Source organism: Pelophylax lessonae (assembly GCF_965119305.1).
Source record: "Pelophylax lessonae genome assembly, chromosome: 3".
NCBI lineage: Eukaryota > Metazoa > Chordata > Amphibia > Anura > Ranidae > Pelophylax > Pelophylax lessonae.
The window spans coordinates 16,862,418-16,883,766 of record NC_138770.1 but is presented as its reverse complement, the minus strand read 5'-3'; the positions used below and the strand labels follow the sequence as shown (position 1 = coordinate 16,883,766).

The following is a 21,349-nucleotide window of genomic DNA, read 5'->3' as shown; positions in this document are numbered from 1 at the left end:
GCCCTGCCAAATACTGCTGTAAGGTTCTGTCGCCTACTCGCAGATGAGAAAGGTGTTTCACTTGTGCATGTAGCTGCCACAGATCGACCCCGTCCTCTCCTTGCAACAGGAGCTCCACCAGCAGCACCACGACCCAGCACTAACATGGTGGAGCAGTATGTGTGCACACGCCTAGACGTACTGAATGACGGGTCTGCCCCCTTCAACTCCTGGGTCTCAAAATTGGGCACATGGCCTGAGCTTTCCCTTTACGCCTTGGAGGTGCTGGCCTGCCCTGCAGCCAGTGTATTATCTGAACGTGCTGGGGGCGTTATCACAGACAAGCGCAGCTGCCTGTCCAGAGCCAATGTGGACAAGCTCACGTTCATTAAAATGAACCAGGCATGGATCCCACAGGACTTGTCCGTACGTTGTGCAGAATAGACATGTATGCCGTCCTTACCCAGCCATTGTTGTATTTTTGATCTTTCTCACTCTTTTGGGGTGTACCCTAATTTAAAAAGAAATAAAATAAAAACAAAAACCAGTGTTGGCTACCTCCGTCCTCCTCCACCGCCGCTTCCACCTACACCGCCACATCCACCGCCACGGCGCCACCTCAACCTCCTACTCCATATGGGCCTTCTCCACCTCCTCCACCACCACCGCCGCTTCCACCTACACTGCCATATCCTCCGCCACCTCAACCTCCTACTCCATATGGGCCTCGTCCTCCTCCTACATCATTCAAGATGATTATTTTTTATTTTTCTGTTTTTCATGTTCTTTTAAGTTATTTCCCTATCCACGTTTGTTTGCAGAGCACTTGCCATGCTCTTAAGATGATTTTGCTGCCATTTGTTTGTTTTAGAGGCATTTTAGTGCTCAAAAGTTCGGGTCTCCATTGACTTTCAATGGGGTTCGGGATCGGGATAAAGTTCGGGTTAAGTCCAGGTCACGAACCCGGACAGTTTTTTCAAGTTCGGTCGAACCCGCCGAACTCGAACATCCAGGTGTTCGCTCAACCCTACTCCCAGGGCATCGCCATTGCGGGATTTCTGGAACACCTCCATTAGCTTAGGTTCTCGCTGACAGCATAGCTAGAACTGTCCTGACATTGCCAAGGTTCAACTGGGACCTGAACCATCGGAACTCAGCCCTGGAACCAACTCATCACGTGGAATATCTGAGTCTCATCCTAAACACAACTCAAGCCAGAGATTTTATTCCCCAAGAGAAGCTTAAAGCCCCGTACACACGTACCGAATGTCGGCCGAACGATCGGCCGTCTTTTGTCCGGTGCTGTCCTGTCGTTTGAAAAGTGCTAAAGACTGCACACGAATTTTGTCGGCCAACAACAGCCGACTGCAGAAGTGATGCCATGTGATGGTTAACTTTCCGTGTGTTTTTTCTTCTCTGAGCATGCCCAGTCTTGCTCATCTGCTGTTAGTCGGCCGAATTCTGTACTGACTGGCGAACAATCGGCCGTTCTGGTGATGGCCAACAAAAATTTTATAGCCTGCACACCCGAATCTGTTCGGCCGAAAAGTCGCAGTCGGTTGTCAGAAGCATCATACTAACAAGCCGACAATCGGCCGATCGTTCGGCGGCCGAATATTTACGGCCGACAATCGCTACGTGTGTACGGGGCTTAAAACTCTCTGTTCCTAGGCTCTGGCTCTTCAGTTCAAGGGTCACCCACATTTTTGCTTCTGCTTGAGAGTTCTGGAGCTCAAAGTAGTGTTCTTCTAGAACAGGGTGGGGGGTCTCCAAACTTTGTAAACAATTTACTGTCTTCAGACTTTAGGGGGTGGGGGGGGGGGGTGGACTGTAGCTACTGGAAGCAGAAAGGGTCCCATCAGTGGCAAAAAACAATGTAAATGGACAGTGTAAAAATAAAAAGTAAAATAAATGAGAAGAGAACTAATTTAAGAGACCCCATTCCTCCAAGCTCATGCGCAGAAGCGACTGCATACGTAATTCGCGCACGCATATGTAAACGGTATTCACACCGTACACAAAGGTATCACCGCGAACGTTACAGGAAGAGCAATAATTCTAGCACTAGGTCTTCTGTGTAAAGGGCCATACACACTATACAATTTCCTGAAGACTTTTTCCTTCAGATTTACCTTTTCTATGTAGAGCAAGGGCCTGCCGGATTGCATACAAATTGAAAATGTTTAGGTTTGACCTCATATTATCTGGTTTTGGTAAATCTAAAGGAAAACGTCTTCAGAAAATCTTATAGTGTGTATGGCCCATAACTCTAAACAGGTCACCTGTGAAGGCTTTATAAAGGTTGACTATGGAGATTTTTAAGTACCGTACTTTGTCGCCATTCTATGAGCATGCGCCATTTTAAAGCATGACATGTTAGGTATCTATTTACTCAGCGGAACATCATCTTTTACATTATACAAAAAATTTAAGTTTAGGGGTAACGTGTTGCAAATACCGCGTGACATAAAAAAATGCAACTATCTCCATTTTTTTTTCTAGGGTCTCTGCTAAAAAAAAAATGTAGCACCCTTCTAGACAGGTGCTAGGTAAAAGCATTGAGTTGCTCCTGCTGCTTATCAGGTGAGCTATTCTGTTTGTTTAGCCTGTCACATGTTTCTAGGTGTGATTCACTGGGTCTGAGGGAGTGTCCCCACTGTAGCCAATTAAGGAGTTCATTAGACAGTGGAGGAAACCTAGCCAGTGGCACACTCTGTTTTATGTCAGTTCCAGTGGGAGGGCATTCCTGCAATGCATCCTGGGATTGCACATAAATAGGAGGGGGGCTTTTGGTGGGAGCAAAGTTCCAGGAGGAGGTGGAAGGCTGTCTCTCCTCCTGCAGCGTGAGGAAGGTGGTCCAGGCGGTCGGCCTAGGGACCAGGAGTGTGCTGACCAGTGGAGCTGCTGGGCAGAGGACTTTGAGAAAAACAGTATCATGAGTACTAAGGGATCTGACCAGGGGTCTGCCTGAGAGAAGGGATAATTCCAGAGAAGTCAGGGGATCAAGAAGCCAGCTCACCCAGAGTGTTACTGTAAAGGGGGTGCCATGTAGTGATGGAGACTCTGTTGGTCATGAGTCTCATATAAAGTCCCGAAATTTCCTCCCCATATTCTACAAAATCCCAATATGGTCCACAAGGTGGTGATCTGACTTCTCTCAGATAGAACGCACAGACAGGAAGTGATGTAGTTAAAGACAGGAAGTGATGTAGTTACATACAGGAAGCGATGTCAGGTATACATAGAAAGTTCCAGAGTGAGTAGGGAGGAATTAGAGAGGAGACTTTGCTGGAAGTGGCAGCAGACGAGGTAATAAGATCTTATTTTATATCTATAATCTTTAGTTACCTAAAGAAAATGTCCTCCTTCCTTTTTGCCGCTGGGGGAACAGAAACACTGAGGATCTCTTTCTGGTCCCCCGGTGAAAAATTAAAAGCATAGACGCACAGCAAGCTTTCCAACAGCAAAACTTTATCCAGCTCTACTGCAGCGCCCCCACCAGACAGATCCGAGGTATCCAAAATTTATGTGGGTGAGAAGCAGAGCTCATGGTGATTTGGACACTCCCTTCTGGAAATATTCAGCAAACCCCCCCCCCCCACCTAACATTAATCCCGTAATTTGCCTGAACACCAACTGGGCCCCCAGATCTCTATATACGGGATGACCGGGAACCCCACCGTGTCTGTGCCATCTATACTCTGCATGTATCAGAAGACACCAGACACGGCTACCCACTCCAATCTAAAACCCCTGTCCCCTGCTCCTCACCCCCCCATCTAACACCGCTGTCCCCCGCTCCTCACCCCCCATCTAACACCGCTGCCCCCACTCCTCACCCCCCATCTAATACCACTGTCCCCCGCTCCTCACCCCCCATCTAACACCGCTATCCCCACTCCTCACCCCCATCTAACACCCCTGTCCCCCACTCCTCACCCCCATCTAACACCACTGTTCCCATTCATCACCCCCCATCAAACACCACTGTCCCCTGCTCTTCACCTCCCCTTCAAACACAGCTGTCCACCCATCCCACAACCTCCATCTAACACAGCTGTCCCCCATTCCTTACCTCCCATACCACACTGCTGTCCCCCATTCCTTACCCCCCATACAACACTGCAGTCCCCCATTCCTCACCCCCATCTAACACTGCTGTCCCCCGTTCCTTACCCCCATCTATACTGCTGTCCCCCACTCCTCACCCCCATCTAACACTGCTGTCCCCCATTCCTCACCCCCATCTAACATTGCTGTCCCCCATTCCTCACCCTCCAACTAACATTGCTGTCCAACACTCCTCACCCCCAATCTAAACTTGTTGTTCCAAGCTCCTCACCCCCCACCTAACACCGCTGTCCCCCCTCTCCTCACCCCGATTCCCACACTGCTCACCTATATTCCACATCCCCCACTGACACTGTTGTCCCCCACTCCTCATTCCCTTATTCAACATTGCAGATCTCCACTCCTCACACCCCCGTATTCGATGCTTCTGTCCCCAACTCTTCACCCAGACCCAATGCTGCCACCTTGCTTTCTCTCGCTTGTCACGTGACATCACTCTTATCTCTATTAATAAAAAACAGACCTGAACAGAGAGATGAGGAGGATTCTGGGAGGTCACATGACATCACTCTTTTTTATTTTTTTTTAATCAAAATTTTATATTTTATTAATTTCAAAAAACAGAAGATACAAATACATATCTATAATCTTACTAAAACCCTTACCCAAGAAACCCTTCTCCCCAGATCCCTCTCACTTCCCATTCCACTCGGTAATACTCATCTAGTCATCTATTTTACCACCTCCCTTTCTTCTTAATCTACCCATATTCCACCCTCATACTCTAATCCATCCAGATTTCTAAATATTTACTCGTCTTCTTGAACTCTGCCCACTTAACCCACTTGTTTGAAAAACTCTCCATCTGGTCTTCCTGTCTGCTTCCCATGTATTCCATATTGTATATTTAACTGATTTATACCAATTGCTAATTGTAAGACTGTCAAGTTCTAGCCATTTTCTTGGAATTGCCCCCTTTGCTGCGTTCAATAAGTTAGGACTATCGTGCTTTTATACAGTTTTTGTGATTTACCAGTTTTGTGAAATATGCAAACCTACGGGTCATTAGTAATATCTACACCTGTAATTTCCTCAATGTATTGTTGAACCTCCTGCCTTATCCCTATTAATAAAACACAGACCTGACCTGAGAGGTGAGGAGAATTCTCAGAAGATTCTTAGAAGGACACAAGGATCTCTACAAGGACATAATGATGGAGAATCAGCCGCCCCTCACATCACCGGGTAAGAGGAGACTTTATTGTAAAGGAGAGAACAGTACGGAGGGATGTCCACGTCCTCTGTATTCCTGGGATTCCACACAGGAAGATCACCCCATCCCTCACCATCATCAGGTAGGTGAAGATGAAATCAAGATTGTAAAAGTGATCTGACTGTATGAAAATATATTCCACTTTTAGGTATAAGGTTATTTGTGCTCACATTTTAAAGAAACCATTCCCTGCTATTTTGTTTGTTTAGAATGAAAATCTGATAGATATAAAAGATGAGGTTAAAGAGGAAGAAGAGACGTATGTGAGGGGTGATCAGCAGTTCAGGGAAGAGGTTGGGATGATGGACAAAGTTAAAGAGGAGGAATCTTCTCCAGACATCAGCACAGGTGAGTGATGGCCACTAAATACAAAAACTGTTTGGGTATATGGATTGATGTTTGAGGATCTGTAGACCCATTTCTGCAAGGATGTCATGATAGAGAATCAGCCGTTCCTCACATTAGCGGGTAAGAGGAGACTTTATTGTAAAGGAGAGAGCAGTACGGAGGCTCCACCTAGATCCCCCATCATCTGATCAACACATAGAAACAATGTATTCAGTCAGTGTGTGTGTTTCCTACAGATGGATCCAGTATTGAGAACCCACCAGAGAGATGTCCCCGTCCTCCGTATTCCTGGGATTCCACACAGGAATATCACACCATCCCTCACCATCATCAGGTAGATGAGAATAAAGGAGAGTGATCCCAAGCTCTAAGAGATATCATTCTTCTATCATTATTATTTTTTTGTATTTAATATTATTTCTGCCATTTTGTTGGTTTAGGATGAAGATCTGATAAATGTACAAATTGGGGTTATAAAGGAAAAGACGTATGTGAGGGGTGATCAGCATTTTACAGAGGAGGTTGGGATGATGGACGCAGTTAAAGAGGAAGAAACTTCTCCAGATATCAGCTCGGGTAATTATACAAGAATGGGTTAAAGCTTACTTAGTGATGTTTGGTTGGGTGGTATCATTGATCTGGTTAGTTGTCAACGTTTACAAAAAAAAAAGGGAATGATATTTGCGCTTAAGACAAAAAAAATACTAAGACAATATAAAATATATGTACGCAAGGCTGCTAGCTCAATGGGAAGATCACAGTCCATATAAAGTAGTAGATGTATATTAGGAGCTGTGTCAGACATATGTTAAACAATCTATCACAGTAATACAGTCCATGAACAATCTAATGGAGTAGAACTGCAGGTAGAAAGAAAGGACCCGATCCAATCACCAGTGAATTATGAGAGAGATGAGTTACACCCTGTGCTGACACCCGTAGCCTCTTACCGGAACTTTTGACCCTCGTGTCACAGAGTGGTCAAGCAGCAGTGGTGGCTGGCTTGTTAGGGGTGCCGCCCCCCCCATCCATGCGTCCGGCCCCCTAATCTACATGCAGGGGCGCCGGACGCATGGAGTTCAATGGGGATTTTTTTTTCATCACCTGATTAGAGCCAGAGGCTCTAATAGGGAGATGCAAAGGGCGGACCTGGGGCGCAGAGCAGTGCGTCCCGAGCCCACCCATTGTGTGACAATAGCGAATGAAAATTCGCTATTGTCACACCGATCCTCCTCCTCCTGGCCAATCAGGAAGCGCGTCCGATACGCGCTTCCTGATTGGCCGAAAGGCAAACCCCATGCCATTGGCTGGGGAGGAGGCAGGAGCCGGGCCGTCCACGCCGGAGAAGCCGCTGGCTGTAGTAACATGCTGCTGCTGCTGAAGGAGCCGTGTCATTGTGATTGTGGATCGATGGAGAGCTCAGCACAGAGGGCAGCTCCGGTTCACCATCTGACCATCACATCACTCACTGCTTCAAGCAACAGGGGGGATCGATGTCGGAGAGGTGTGCGCTGACACAGGGGCGATCCATGGAGAATGGTGTGCATTAGGCACGGCGGCGTCACTGCTGCTGCTCCTCTCTGCTACCTGCCCCTTCCGTACTTTACAGGATCTCATCTCCACGGCTGAAAGGGACAACGCCGGGCTGTCATCTTGTGCAAGTAAGTGTGAGTCTCTCTATTACCCCCCCCCAATATCTTCATCCCCATCACTCTCCATCCTCTCTTCCTCTCTTTCACCTGCACTCTACTAACACTGCCCCTTCTAGCTGCTTTCTGATCAAGGTTAATAGTACAAATCAAACGATCCTGGTGTGTTAGCTCTATGAATCTCTTCAGTTATGCTGACTAAAGTATAGGTGGGCAGAATGGGACTAGGACAGTACATATGGGTCATGCCTAGAGTCCTGAGGAACGGGGAAGTGAGTGTACGGAGCTTCGGGACCATGTTGGACCCTTCTACCAGCGAGGAAGAGTCAGAGGAGTTGTTGGAGGAGGACAGGCAGGATGTGCTGGTTGTATCCTGGTGAGCGAGGACTGAAAGCATTATATCCTCACTGAGCTTACTGAGAGGAGGCGGGGTAGAGGCGGGGCAGAGAACGGCCTGAATACAATACATAAAGTACAACTCACTGAGAGGAGGCGGGGCAGGTAACGGCCTCAATACACACAGTACAGCTCAGCTACTGGGTAATACTGTGAGATTTCTGGCATGAAATAACATCCCAGCACACACTGCGAATCGCCAAATGACGTCATCGCCGATCGGACCCGGAAGTGAGGAGAGGAGGAATAAACAAGAAAATAAGGTATTTACTAGCAAAAAAAAAAAAGTTTCCATTGGTAAAAGTCGTTTTAAAGGGGATTACATACATCTAAAGTTACGAAAATGGGTGGAACTCCACTTTAATGAGATGTTGGGGGAGTGGGTGGAGTCAGTGAGATGTTGGGGGAGTGGGTGGAGTCAGTGAGATGTTGGGGGAGTGGATGGAGTCAGTGAGATGTTGGGGGAGTGGATGGAGTCAGTGAGATGTTGGGGGAGTGGGTGGAGTCAGTGAGATGTTGGGGGAGTGGGTGGGGTCAGTGAGATGTTGGGGGAGTGGGTGGAGTCAGTGAGATGTTGGGGGAGTGGGTGGAGTCAGTGAGATGTTGGGGGAGTGGGTGGAGTCAGTGGAGGTGGGGAATGGAAACATGCAGGATTGACTATATATGAAGGTTATGATCGCTGTGTCTATGACTGTACAAAGCGGAAATATTGTGTACCGAATGGAATGGACTTTTCTTTCTTTATAATAAAACTTTTTCTGATTTAAAAGGAAAAAAAAAACACTCAGAAAAGATGAGTAGGGAAAATGTCAGTGGCCTCCACCTGTAAAACCATTCCTGTTTTGGAGGTCGTCTCATTGTTGCCCATCTAGTGCACCTGTTGGTAACAACCCCCTCTGCTACTTGACTGACCAGATGAATATCCCAGGAGTTTCCCTGACTTGATGCTATACTCTGATTATAAAGTGTTGAGCAGTGTATATGAGTGTGGAAAACTCTTGGTCATTTTTCTTGTCTTCTGACAGACGGACTCTGTGGTGGGAATAGAAGGACATCGGAGGAAGATGTGACTACAGAAGATAATGACATGGCACCTTCTCCAGAAGTAAATCCCGTTCCTCATAATATACATGACAGACCTCACCATTGGAGGAGATCATTGGAATCTCCTGATACTTCACATAGTCCTCTAATATCTGACAGTGCCGACGGGTTCGGGAAACCATCTCATCTCAGGGAATCTTCTTTATACCATACAGGAGACAATTCATTGTCATGTTCAGAGTGCCGGAAAGGTTTTAAACAGAAAAGAAACCTTCTTAGGCACCAGAGAATTCACACAGGGGAGCGTCCCTATTCATGTTCAGAGTGCGGGAAATATTTCACTCGAAAAGAACACCTTCATATCCATAAGAGAATTCACACAGGGGAGTGTCCCTATTCATGTTCAGAGTGCGGGAAATGTTTTAATGATAAAGGATCCCTAATTAGGCATCAGAGAATACACACGGGTGAGCGTCCCTATTCATGTTCAGAGTGCGGGAAATGTTTTAATAATAAACAAACCCTTCTTAGCCATCAGAGAATTCACACAGGGGAGCTTCCCTATTCATGTTCAGAGTGCGGGAAAGGTTTTAATAATAAACAAACCCTTCTTAGCCATCAGAGAATTCACACAGGGGAGCTTCCCTATTCATGTTCAGAGTGCGGGAAATGTTTTAATAATAAACAAACCCTTCTTAGCCATCAGAGAATTCACACGGGTGAGCGTCCCTATTCATGTTCAGAGTGCGGGAAATGTTTTAATCATAAACAAAGCCTTCTTGGCCATGAGAGAAAGCACACAGGGGAGCATCCCTATTCATGTTCAGAGTGCAGGAAATGTTTTAATTCTAAAGCAATACTTCTTATCCATCAGAGAAAACACACAGGTGAGTGTCCCTATTCATGTTCAGAGTGCGGGAAATGTTTTAATTCTAAAGCACAACTTCTTACCCATCAGAGAATACACACAGGTGAGCGTCCCTATTCATGTTCAGAGTGCGGCAAAAGTTTTAATCATAAAGGAAGCCTTCTTAGACATCAGAGAATACACACAGGGGAGCTTCCCTATTCATGTTCAGAGTGTGGGAAATGTTTTGCACTCAAATGTTTACTTCTTAGACACCAGAAACTCCATGCAGACGAGCCTCTCTAATCTTGTGCAGAGTGCGGGAAACGTTTAACTAAGAAAGAACACCTACTTATACACAGGTGATCGCCCCTTTTAATGTTACGAGTGCTTTTGTTTTCCAAGCAAAGGTTTATTTCTTAGAAATCAGAAAGTTCATACAGGCGAGCGTCCTATTTCATGTTCAGAGTGCGGGAAATGTTTTAATCAGAAAGGAGGCCTCTTTATGCAGCAGAGAAGATATGTGGGTGAACGTCCCTATTCATATTCCGAGTGCGGGAAATGTTTCACTCCTGATGTACGTTTCAAACGGCAAAGAATTCACACTTATATTAGAGGCTCCAATTTCATGTTCAGAGTGCGGGAAAGTTTACAAATAAAGGAAATATAATGAAACATCAGAGTGCGCCCCCTGCTGGTACTACGGGAAATGGACGCTGGATTGTAACGGGTGGAACTGTTTAGTCCATAAACAAATGTGAAACCACTACAGTCCACTCGGGGTTGGTTTACACCCGCATCGCCCTCTGACCCGATGTGGGGTTGGCAGGCAGCTGGGAGCCCTTATGTTAACCCTGTAAAGCCCACGCCAGTACGCCGCAACCGTATGCATCGGGGCTGTTGCGGCACAACCCCATTCAGTTGAATAGCATTGCCCAATGTGACCGGGGGGTGCAAGGTTTGCAGCAGCCGTAAATTGCAGTGCCATGTGTACCGCCCCATCCGGCTGCCATTTAAGCTTAAGGGGGTGGTAAAATCATGACTCAACTGTCTACCTTTACCGATCCCTCCCCACATGAGGCAACAGGCGGGAAACCATGACAGTACATGGGGCAACAAGTGGGCAATCATCACAAGACGGGCAACAAGTGGGAAATCATTACATTACATGGGGGGCAACAGTTTGGCATTAATGGCAATACATGGGGCAACAGGTGGGCATTGATGACAATTTATTGGGCAAAAAGTGGGCAATCACCACAATACATGGGGCAAGAGATGGACAATCATGACAATACATGAGCTTGATTTATTGAAGTAGCCGGCTTTTTATTGGTCGTACCAATGTATGATTATTAATACATTTGACACATTTGTTAATTCTATTATAAAAGATTTAAGCTTTATTTTATTCATATCATTACTGTGTGGTAATCGCTTATTCTGATCTTGTACAATAAAAACTCTTCGTACAATATTCTGTGCTGAGTCTTCTCATCTTTTCTTACATCACGGGACTCAGAGCCATAAATCATAACATACGGGTTTAGGGCTGAAACAACTAATCAATTAATCGACAACTAATCGATTATGAAAATAGTTGTCAACTATTTTCGTAATCGATTAATCGGTCAGCCGATTAGTTGTCCTGCATACAGAATGCATTATTTGTTTAGATATCGGAAAATACAGTGCAACGCACATACAGCTCAGTACACCATCCATACATGTATGTAGATGGCAGAGAACTTGCGAATGTGTGAGGAGCAATGCCTCATGGGAAATGTAGTCCTGGGCAAGAGAAGGAACCGAGTGATTCTAAAAGGCAGAGGTTTTTTTTTACCTTGCTATAGGGACGCTCTATACAGTACTATACTTTGCTGCTTCCTATAGGGGCACTTTGAAGGCAGGAGGGGCAAGAAGTGCCGTGGAGGGGGGGGGGTCAGAGGGCGGAAGAGGAGAATCAGTGCTGCTCTGTGTAATATCATTACACAGAGCGGATAAGTATGACGAGATTGTTAAAAAGAAAAAAATCCAACGTTTACAATCACTTTAAGGGCTCTGTGCAGGGAAGATTCAGCATCTGAACCCAGAGAAGGTGGAGGCCGATAGACTAGAGGTGATATAAGACATTACAATTACATTTAGAGTAAAAGTTTACTAGTATTGTGCATTATATTAAAAATATTATATCCATGAAAAAAAAAAAAAGTCTCAGCTTTTAGTACTACTTTAATATAAAAATGTTAATTCCCCCCCCCCCCTTCCACATAGCTTCATGTCTGACTCCCAGGTAAAATATCCGGCATATCCGACTTCTGAGCATATTTTTTTTATACATGATACAAGATTAATACTGTCACTGTTTCACAGTAGAAATTATAATTATATTACAGTAGCGATATCTTCTTTTTTTTTTTACTATAAAGGGATTTTTTTTTTTTTAACCCCATCATGACAGGTGATAAAAAAAAAGCATGCTTCTGCTACTAAATGTCTTTTGCTGCCCATACATGGATTGGATTTTTGGGCAAAAATATTTCCATCTATATTTGTACAAAAATTATTTGTATATTCGTTGAATGGACGAGCGTTGTTTGAAAATTCCACTTGCTTTTAGCCCCCGTTCACACTAAGGCGGCCTGTGAGGCGACCTGGTCGCCTCACAGGTCGCCTCCCATAGGGAAGCTGCGGACCCGTTCTAATAGGAGCAACACAAGTCGCTCCAACTTAGAAAAAGGGTCCGGAGCTTCTTTGGGGCGACCAGGAGGCGACCGCCATAGACTTCAATGTTATGAAGTCCGTGGCAGCCGCTCCGAGGTAGCGTCGCTCGTATGTGAACGGGCACTTTACATTAAATTTTAAAATGAATATAACTTTTGAGCAAAAACCACATCCACTATTTGAAGATTCGTTTGATTGAGAAGTTTTCTATATCTGTCTCAGAGTGGATTAAATATCCAACTATATAGCTGGATATTTATTTTTACCACTGCATATAGATATTCAAGAATATTAACTAAATTATACACCAAACTTTTCTTTTTTTTTAGGTTTTTATCCGATTAGTCGATTAATCAAAACAATAATCGGCCAATTAATCAATTGTGAAAATAATCGTTAATGTCAGCCCTATATGGGTTATATAGCCAACTACAGGTGAAGGACACTGGCAACCAATCAGAAAGGATTCCCCCCCTAATATAATCCCTCCCACACAGGAAGTACCTCCCAGTTTTTTTGCCAGTGTGTAAAGGTGATGGTCACAGTGGAGAGTCTCTCCACATTTGTCTTCAAAGAAGAAAGAAGATTATTCTACATCCCCCGATCAAAGATCTCTGGATCTAAGGGGTTATCTATCGGGATCCATCCTAAACAATCAGTGGACTAAAAAGATGGTACCCGAGCCTCGGGGAGAAGATACGAGGATTTGCCTGTAATGTTGTCCTTTTTTTAGGCGCTGGACCCTGGGATCCGGACCCTTGGTAATACCAAACCCCAAAGGCGCTCCGTGCAGGGTGCTCTACAGATCCAAGGCCATGGTCCCTCTAAAACAAGGGGACCCAGTCCTTGAAGGTCGCCAAGACCAAGCTCACCGTGATGGGTGAAGATTGGATTCCTATTTACTAACGGAATCCTGCGGCAGGACTGGTGAGTCCAATTTATAATATTTACACAATACAGCAAATGTAAATATTTTATGCACTGTTCCCTTTAAAAGATAACAGAGAGCGAGTGCCATGTGGGTCTCTGCATTAGACGGGGGATGGTAAACTGCAAAATCCATCTTGTTAAATCTCTGGCCTTTCCTCAGGGATTAACTACTTCTGGCCCGCGCTATAGCTGAAAGTCGGCTACAGCACGGACCTTAATTCCCGGGAGGCAAGTGGTTAAATGTGTCGATTGTATCAATGTGTGATTATATGAGATTGTGCAGTTGTGGGATTGGTGCAAAGTTTGTTTAACTTCTTCCGGACCGCCCGTCGCAGTTATACTGCAGCAGGCTGGCCCTCCTAGCCATACGTCGGGTTGCGTGCCTGCAGCTAGGGGGCGAGTGCGCATCGCCGGCTTCTGATTGCCGTCGGACACCCGCGATCGCTCTCCACTGAGAGTGAACGGTCGGCTGTTGTAAAAACATCTGACCGTTCCTCTCTCTGTATTTATCACAGAGCGCCTTCTATATAGTCTCTATTGTCATTTCACAAGCCCCTCCCCCATACAGTTAGAATCACTCCCCTAGGCTCACATTTAACCCTTTGATCACCCACCGTGTTAACCCCTTCCTGGCCAGTGTCATTATTACAGTGACAGTGCATATTTTTTAGCTCTGATTACTGTAGTAATGTCACTGGCCCCCCCCAGTGTCAAAAGTGTCAGTTAGGGGTCCAATCTGTCCGCCGCAATGTCGCAGTCCCGCTAAAAATCGCAGATCGCCGCCATTACTAATAAAAAATAAATAAATAAATAAAAATGACATACATTTTTTTGTTTATAGCAAAAAATAAAATAATAAAATAAAAAGGAATTGGTAAATCAATTATTTCTTATACTAAAACCTAAAAACTGTCTTCACACAAATGGGGACATTGAAATGAAATCAAACTATTAGTAAAAACCAAAAGCCAATATCTCACAAGTATGTAGCACCCTCCTAGGTAGGTGCTAGGAAAAAGCATCTATTTGCTCCTTCTGCTTATCAGGGGAGCCTGATCTGTTAGTTTGCCTGTCATGTGTTTCTAGGTGTGATTCACTGGGTCTGAGGGAGTGTCCCCGCTGTGTCCAATGAGAGACCTTGTTGGACAGTGGAGGAAACCTAGCCAGTTACACATTGTGTTTTATGGAAGTCCCAGTGGCAGGGCCTTGCTGCAATGCATCCTGGGATTGCCCATAAATACGGGGGGGGGGCATGTGACAGGGTGTCTTTTGGCGGGATCAAAGTCCCAGGAGAAGGTAGGCGGCTGTCTCTCCTCCTGCAGGTGTGAGGAGGGTGGTTCAGGTGGTCGGCCTAGTGAACCAGGTGTGTGGAGCTGAGCTGCAGAGGATCCAGAGTGCTGACAAGTGGAGCTGCTGGCAGAGACTGTTGGGAAAAACAGTATCGTGAATACCAGGAGTTCTGCCTAAGGGTCTGCCTAAGAGAAGGGACCACTCCAGAGAAGTCAGGGGATCAAGGAGCTAGCTCACACAGTAAGTTTATCAGCAAAGGGGGTGCTGTGTAGTTGACCCTGAAGATTAGGAACAAAGGGGGTGCCAGGAAGGGCCCTGAAGTTGTTCAGCAATACAGTACAGATTACCTCAGAAAGCTCATTCATTTATACTTCACAGCTAGGGGCAAAGTGAAGCAGCGGCCTAGCCGTGATTAGCATTACTCAGCATTTTCAAGTCCTCCCAGCCATTTGTGCATAGTTGTATACAGTTGGAATATCCCACTCATTCCCTTCTCCTATCCAAGTTCCAAATAAAAACACAAAAACCAAAACTACTGGACTGTTTACTGACTGAGGTAAAACACTTGTGAAAATGTCAAACCGTCACATTATTGCTAATGGTAACCCAGGGGTACCCCTAATCAGCAGCTCCCAAGGGAGTAGTGCTACATTTGGGGGGGAGGCTCGTCCGGGATGTCTCCTTGGGTTACCGGCCTCGTTTCTAATGGCACAAAGAAAAATTTCAAAAACGTCATTTTTGCTTCCGGCAATTTGTTCTAATGCTCAATCCAAGTGTGAGGCCTGCTCTACAGGAGATAGAGAGAGTGGGATGAAGAGAAAATTCCACAAAGATGGTTGCCCGTGGCAACGCAAAGACTCCAGTCAGAATCGCAATCTGTACCTACAAATGGCGGAAAGCTTCAGTCTGGGCTATGAAATGTACACTCCTGTGAAGTATTGGGAGGCAAGAAAAAGGCATCTCTATGTGAATATGGACTGTGTCTGCTTAACAGTAAAAGGTGCAAGTATGGACATAGAAAATGGCGGCCAAGGGCAAGTGGATCAGTGTGCCAAGTCTACATGGAAAGATGTTGACCGTGCATAAAACAGTGGGAAATTTATTCTATACAGTGGCAGTGTCAGAGTCAGTACTGTGAAGAAATCTGTCGGCCATGCCGGGAAGGGCAGTGGGACTTTCTTCAGAGACAGTATGGTGACGGGTCTTGCTTGTACATGTCCTGGGAGGAGGACTGTTGACCATGCATACGACAGCAAGACAATTCTCTGGACTGTCAAAGAGGGACAGCTGGCTCAAGGTGATGGAGGCGCAGCTGGGGCCCTGCTACAAGCAAGAAGAGCGGATGCATGTCTGGCGAGGGACATGGTCCGCTTTGCAGTAACTTCCATGTCGGCTGTGTTAAGAGAGAGCAGCATTGGAGGGGTTACTGCACCACGCGGGAAAGGAATGTGGGTGGAGACGTAATTTGCGCCCAGCCAATCAGGAGTGACAAGGAATGTCCATAAATTACTTTCTCCTTCGGGTGTGGTGGAGAGGGAGACACGTATGTGGAGAAGCAGCATGGAGATTGGCAGAGAGAGAGAGAGAGAGAGCGCATCAGCGATCATTCCACCTGTTGGCGAAGAACCTGCTGGGCAGACATGGGAACAGACCGGAAAGCCAAAGACATCCATCCTGTGGGATACAGGAGTGCGGATGGTGCCTGACGTTATGCATCGGAGGAGGCGTGGAGCACTTAGGTCTGGTATGTCTCCAGTGACTTTGCGGGTGCAAGAATGGAGCCAGTGTGGGCACTGCGGCTATCTGCTGCTGTGGGGGGAGAGAAGTGGAGGTCGGCCCAGAAAGCTGTGTGTGTCATGGGATCCCAGAGTCACTCAGGCCTTGTAGGCTTTGGAATCAGGACCTCTTCATGGCTATGGGAGAGGAAAGCTCTGGGTGACCATGCAGCTGGAGGCCATGCAAACTGGCAGTGGTCCAGTATACGCATCACAGGAAACCCGATTGTCAGGGAAAGAGTGCATGCAGGTAGAGCGTACCGGGAAGTGGCCACCTGATGCCCTGAAGGCTGCAGCAGCAGGAACCAGGTCTGCTCCTATTAACATTGAGGAGGAAAGATGGCCAGCGGCAACCAGGGCTGCTAAAACAAGTGTGAGCAGTGAGGAAGAGGCTGGGGTCATCGATGTGGGGTGTCCAAGCTTTCAAGTCACGTAAGTCACGCATGCATATGTGAACGGTATTCACACCACACATGTGAGGTATTACCGCAAACATTACACCAAAAGCAATAATTCTAGCACTAGAACTCCTCTGTAACTTTAAACAGGTACCCTGTGAAGGCTTTTTAGGCATCTCCTATGGATATTTTTAAGTATCGTAGTTTGTCGCAATTCCACGAGCGTGCGCAGTTGTTTTTTTTTTTTTGTTTTTTTTACAATAACATTTTTTTAAATTAATTTTTATATTTCATAAACAATTTTCAACAGAAGTGTCAGAGCACATAACACATCCAGCAACAACTTGTGATGTAGAATTTATACATAATGACAATCTCAAAATAACAGCGTTGGACCATATTAACATCTTAAATTTAGTGCATTTTCTAACTCATAGAATCAACAACATTTGATTTGATTTGATTGATAAACAAACAAAGTATTTGATCCCCTGCTAATTTTGTACATTTGTCCACTGACAAAGAAATGATCAGTCTATAATTTTGATGGTCAGTTTATTTTACCAGTGAAAGACAGAAAAACAACAAAAATATCCAGAAAAACACATTTCAAAAAAGTTATAATTTGATTTGCATTTTAATGAGTGAAATAAGTATTTGATCCCCTATCAATCAGCATTTCTGGCTACCAGGTGTCTTCTATACAGATAATGAGCTGAGATTAGGAGCACTCTCTTTAAAGGAGTGTGCCAGATATAACGTGGCCCCTAAGGAAGTCCCATGCCGTAGCAGGGATGGATACCTGGAAGGCAAGTTTGTTAGTTTTGTGAAAATGGCAAATTTGTGCGGTTTTAAAGCAGTCTGTGGGGAGAGAGCTATCCTTAACGCTGAGCCAATAGTTGTGGCCATTTTTAATGTCGAGAAGGATGGAATGATCCATTCGTAAGCCCCCAATGGAATATCTAAATTACGCCTTTCAAGGGTCTGATGGCGAATGGACAGTAAGGATCGCCAGGCAGTTAGTGTGGCCGTTATAGTAGGATGATGGATGCGGTGGGTCAAGGAGGACAAGGATGAGGCAGCTAATATTGCCTCTAGATCCTGGTGCACTAGAAGGGATCTCTCCATGAAAACCCAAAGTTTGTCTGAAGGTTCCTGTAGCCAATATTGCATTTGGTCAAGGAGTGAGGCGGTATGATAAAAGGGGATGTTGGGGAGCCCCGCGCCTCCGTGGGTTCTCTTGCTCACCAGCGTTATAAGGGCTATTCTCGGTCTTTTGCCAGACCATATCAAGGTCCTAAGAAGGGTATTACATTTCACAAAGAAACTAGATGGTAGTGATATTGGGAGGGTGCGGAAAAAATATAATAGTTTGGGAAGAAGCTGCATCTTAAATGCAGCCATTTTACCTAGCCAGGATAGTTGTGCTTTATTTATCTGCTTCATATCATGTTCTATGTTACGGAGTAGAGGTGGGAAATTAGCCTCATATAGTTCAGAGGTGGATGGTGTCAGCTGGATGCCTAGGTAGGAAATGGTGCTATGTTCCCATTGAAAGGGGAATTGAGCTTTCAAATGGGCCAAGTTATCTTGGGTTAAATAAAGTGGGAGTGCTTGGCATTTGGTTGTGTTAAGTTTGTAGTACGATACTTGGCCAAAGGTGTCTATTACTTGTTGAACTTGGGCGAGAGATGTTTGTGGATCGGAAAGCGACAGAATAACGTTGTCTGCAAAAAGCCCTATTATGTGCTCCTGGTTACCTATTGTTATCCCTCTAATAAGAGGGTCTGCTCTAATAGCTGCCCCTTACGGTTCGATGGCTAAAGTGAATATGATTGGGGACAATGGACAGCCCTGTCGGGTGCCGTTGGATAGGTCAAAAAGATCTAGATAAAGAACCAGAGGTAAATACCTTTGCAGAAGGGTTTTTGTATAAGGTCATTATGGCAGAGTAAAGCAGGCCTGAAATGCCGAATTTATATAAGACTCTGTCCAGGTACTGCCAATGGACCCTATCAAAAGCCTTTTCCGCGTCCAAACTAACGAGCACGGAAGGCAATTGACGGGTCCCAGCCTGGTGAATTAAATTAATCATCCTCCTAGTGCCGTCTGGTGCTTGTCTGCCTTTAACAAAGCCGACCTGTTCAGGACTTATAAGAGTCGGGGTAACTTCCAAGAGCCTATTTGCGAGTACCTTTGCGTATATCTTCACATCAGAATTTAGTAAAGATATAGGCCGGTAGTGTTGAGGGAGAGTGGGGTCTTTCCCCGGTTTCGGTAGAGTAATAATAATAGCTTCCATCATTTCTTTGGGAAATTGCTCAGTGGAGACTGCCTCGTTAAAAAGATTAGACAAGTGAGGAGTGAGAATGTCACAGAACGCTTTATAATACTCTGAGGACAGGCCGTCTGCGCCTGGCGCTTTATGGGATGGAAGATCTTTAATTACCTTGGTGATTTCTTGAGGGTCTATAGGTCTATTTACTAATTCTAGGGTCGATGCATCTATTGCGGGTAACCTCAATTTGTCCAAGAAAGTGTTAATTTCCTCTAGAGAGGGCTGATGTACACCAGGGTCCTCCCGCAAATTATACAATGAGGAGTAGTAATCGCTAAAGTTCTGTGCTATGTCATGTGGGCTAATAGCCAAGGTACCTTTGGCGTGATGAGCCAGTTGGGAGATCCGGGTTCTAGTGTGTTGTTGCTGCAACTGTATGGCTAACCATTTCCCTGCTTTGTTTCTCTGCGAATAGGAGGATGCTTTTAATTTTAGGATATACCTATCATGGTTATCTAACAGGGCCAATCTAAGATCAGATCTAACCTTAGTGAGTTCTGTCAGTACCGAGTCCTGTAAATTAATTTTATGCAAATTCTCCAGCCGAGCAATCTCCGCCAGAAGAGACGATATATATTGTGTTTTTTTACGTTTAACTCTGGCATTCATCTGTATTAGCAATCCCCGAATGAATGCCTTGGGAGCACACCATAGATTAAATATATCAACCGAGCCCCCTGCATTGAAGAAAAAAAACTCCTGAAGGCGGACCTTCAATTCCTCAGTGCAAGCCGGATCAGCCAGCAAAAAGGTATTATTCCTCCATAAAGAGGTATTGAACCTGGGGTGACCATCCGTGATCTCAAGAGAGACCGGCGCATGGTCAGACCAGGAAATGTTATCAATTGTTGCATCAGATACTTTCAACAACAGCTTACGATCAACCAGGAAATAGTCAATTCTGCTATAAGAGGAATGCGGATTAGAGAAAAAAGTGAAGTCCCGTCCAGTGGGATTCAAACACCGCCAGGGATCGTGGAAGTCCTCTTGAAAAACATAGGGAGCCAGACCTAATTTTTTCTTGCGAGTTCTAGCTGTGGAATCTATAGATGGGTCCATGGTGATATTAAAGTCTCCACAAAGAAGAACATACCCCCTCTGCACTGATCTCACCTTCTTCATCACTTTCCGAACAAACTTTTGTTGATGGGTATTAGGAGCATATAGTGTGACCAGGGTATAGGTAATGTTATTGACGGTTGCCACAACAATCAGGAACTGGCCATTGACATCCGTAACTAGGTCCAGTAAGTGAAAGGACAGAGTGTCCCTGAATGCCATCATGACACCCCTTTGTTTTTTAGAAAAGTTTGCCTGAAAAATATGTGGAAAAGATCTGTGAGAGCATTTAGGTGGGTTCAGTGCTGTGAAGTGCGTCTCCTGTACGCATAGAATATCTGCTTGTTTGTTAACAGCGTCTTTCCAAAGAGATCTCCTTTTGTGTGGGCTATTTAGCCCCTTTGTATTAAGAGATACTAGTTTCAGTACCATGGCAACACAATAGAAAAAGTATACAAAGGGAGTGCCACAAAGTCACATCAGGTGATAAAGAAGTGCACGGTGCACCAACAAAAGGTTTGCTGATGAAATAAAAATAAAAAAAATATATATAAGACAACAAAAAAGGGGAAAATTTGAACATACAGGCAGCCGCCCTGGCAACAGAGGGCCTCCAGCGGCCCATTGTATAGGCGAATCCTATACGCATCTCTAAGGGGTTAAGATCAATAGTCCAGCCGGACGGGATCTGTCAATTTAGGAGGGGAAAAGCAACTTAAGGGAGTACAGTCAGGTAGGGGCCCAGAGAGCTCGGTGTAATAATTCCAAGGCGGAGGAACCACAGCGCGGTGTGGTAGGAGGGTCAGCGACCCGAATTGCCCGCTTGAGAGGGTTTGTCCGCGATGTCTTCATCATCCTCTGGGGGGAGTAGTCCCCATTTTCTCATTAAGAGGAGGCCATCATCCAGGTCAGAAATCCAAAAGGTCCTGTTGTTCCTTTCAATTTCAAGTTTAGTCGGGAACTTCCACCTGTACTTGATGTTATTGTTGCTCAGGATTTTTGTGATGGTGTTAAGATTTTTCCTGGCAGCTACAGTGGCTTGGGAAAGATCTGTTTTGAGTGAGATACCTGCATATGGTTCAGGCAGGGAGGCACGTTGTCTTGCATATTGCATTATGCGATCCTTCACATGAAAGAAATGTATTTTTGCAATGACGTCTCTAGGTACTCTCTCAGGCAAAAAGGACGGCTTAGGGAGCCTATGAACCCTGTCAATTGTCAAATCCTG

At 45.4% G+C, this 21,349-nt stretch overlaps 2 protein-coding genes across 2 annotated transcripts in view; both read left to right on the top strand.

Annotated features, from left to right (window-relative positions):
- Positions 1-5,237: 5,237 nt before the first annotated feature.
- LOC309550234 (uncharacterized protein) overlaps positions 5,238-21,349 on the top strand; it is a gene marked incomplete at its 3' end in the record, with an annotated part of 111,883 nt that continues 95,771 nt past the window's right edge. Inside the window, exon 1 of the mRNA XM_082250645.1 lies at positions 5,238-5,295. Within this exon, the coding sequence (XP_082106771.1) occupies positions 5,262-5,295 (34 nt within the window). The 5' untranslated portion in view covers positions 5,238-5,261. The remainder of the gene's footprint in view (positions 5,296-21,349) is intronic.
- Positions 5,758-15,637, top strand: LOC309548763 (uncharacterized protein; the record flags this gene model as incomplete). Its single annotated transcript, XM_082248711.1, has 3 exons — positions 5,758-5,791; positions 8,976-9,833; positions 15,546-15,637. The coding sequence occupies 3 exons, from the start codon at positions 5,758-5,760 to the stop codon at positions 15,635-15,637; spliced, it is 984 nt and encodes a 327-aa protein (XP_082104837.1).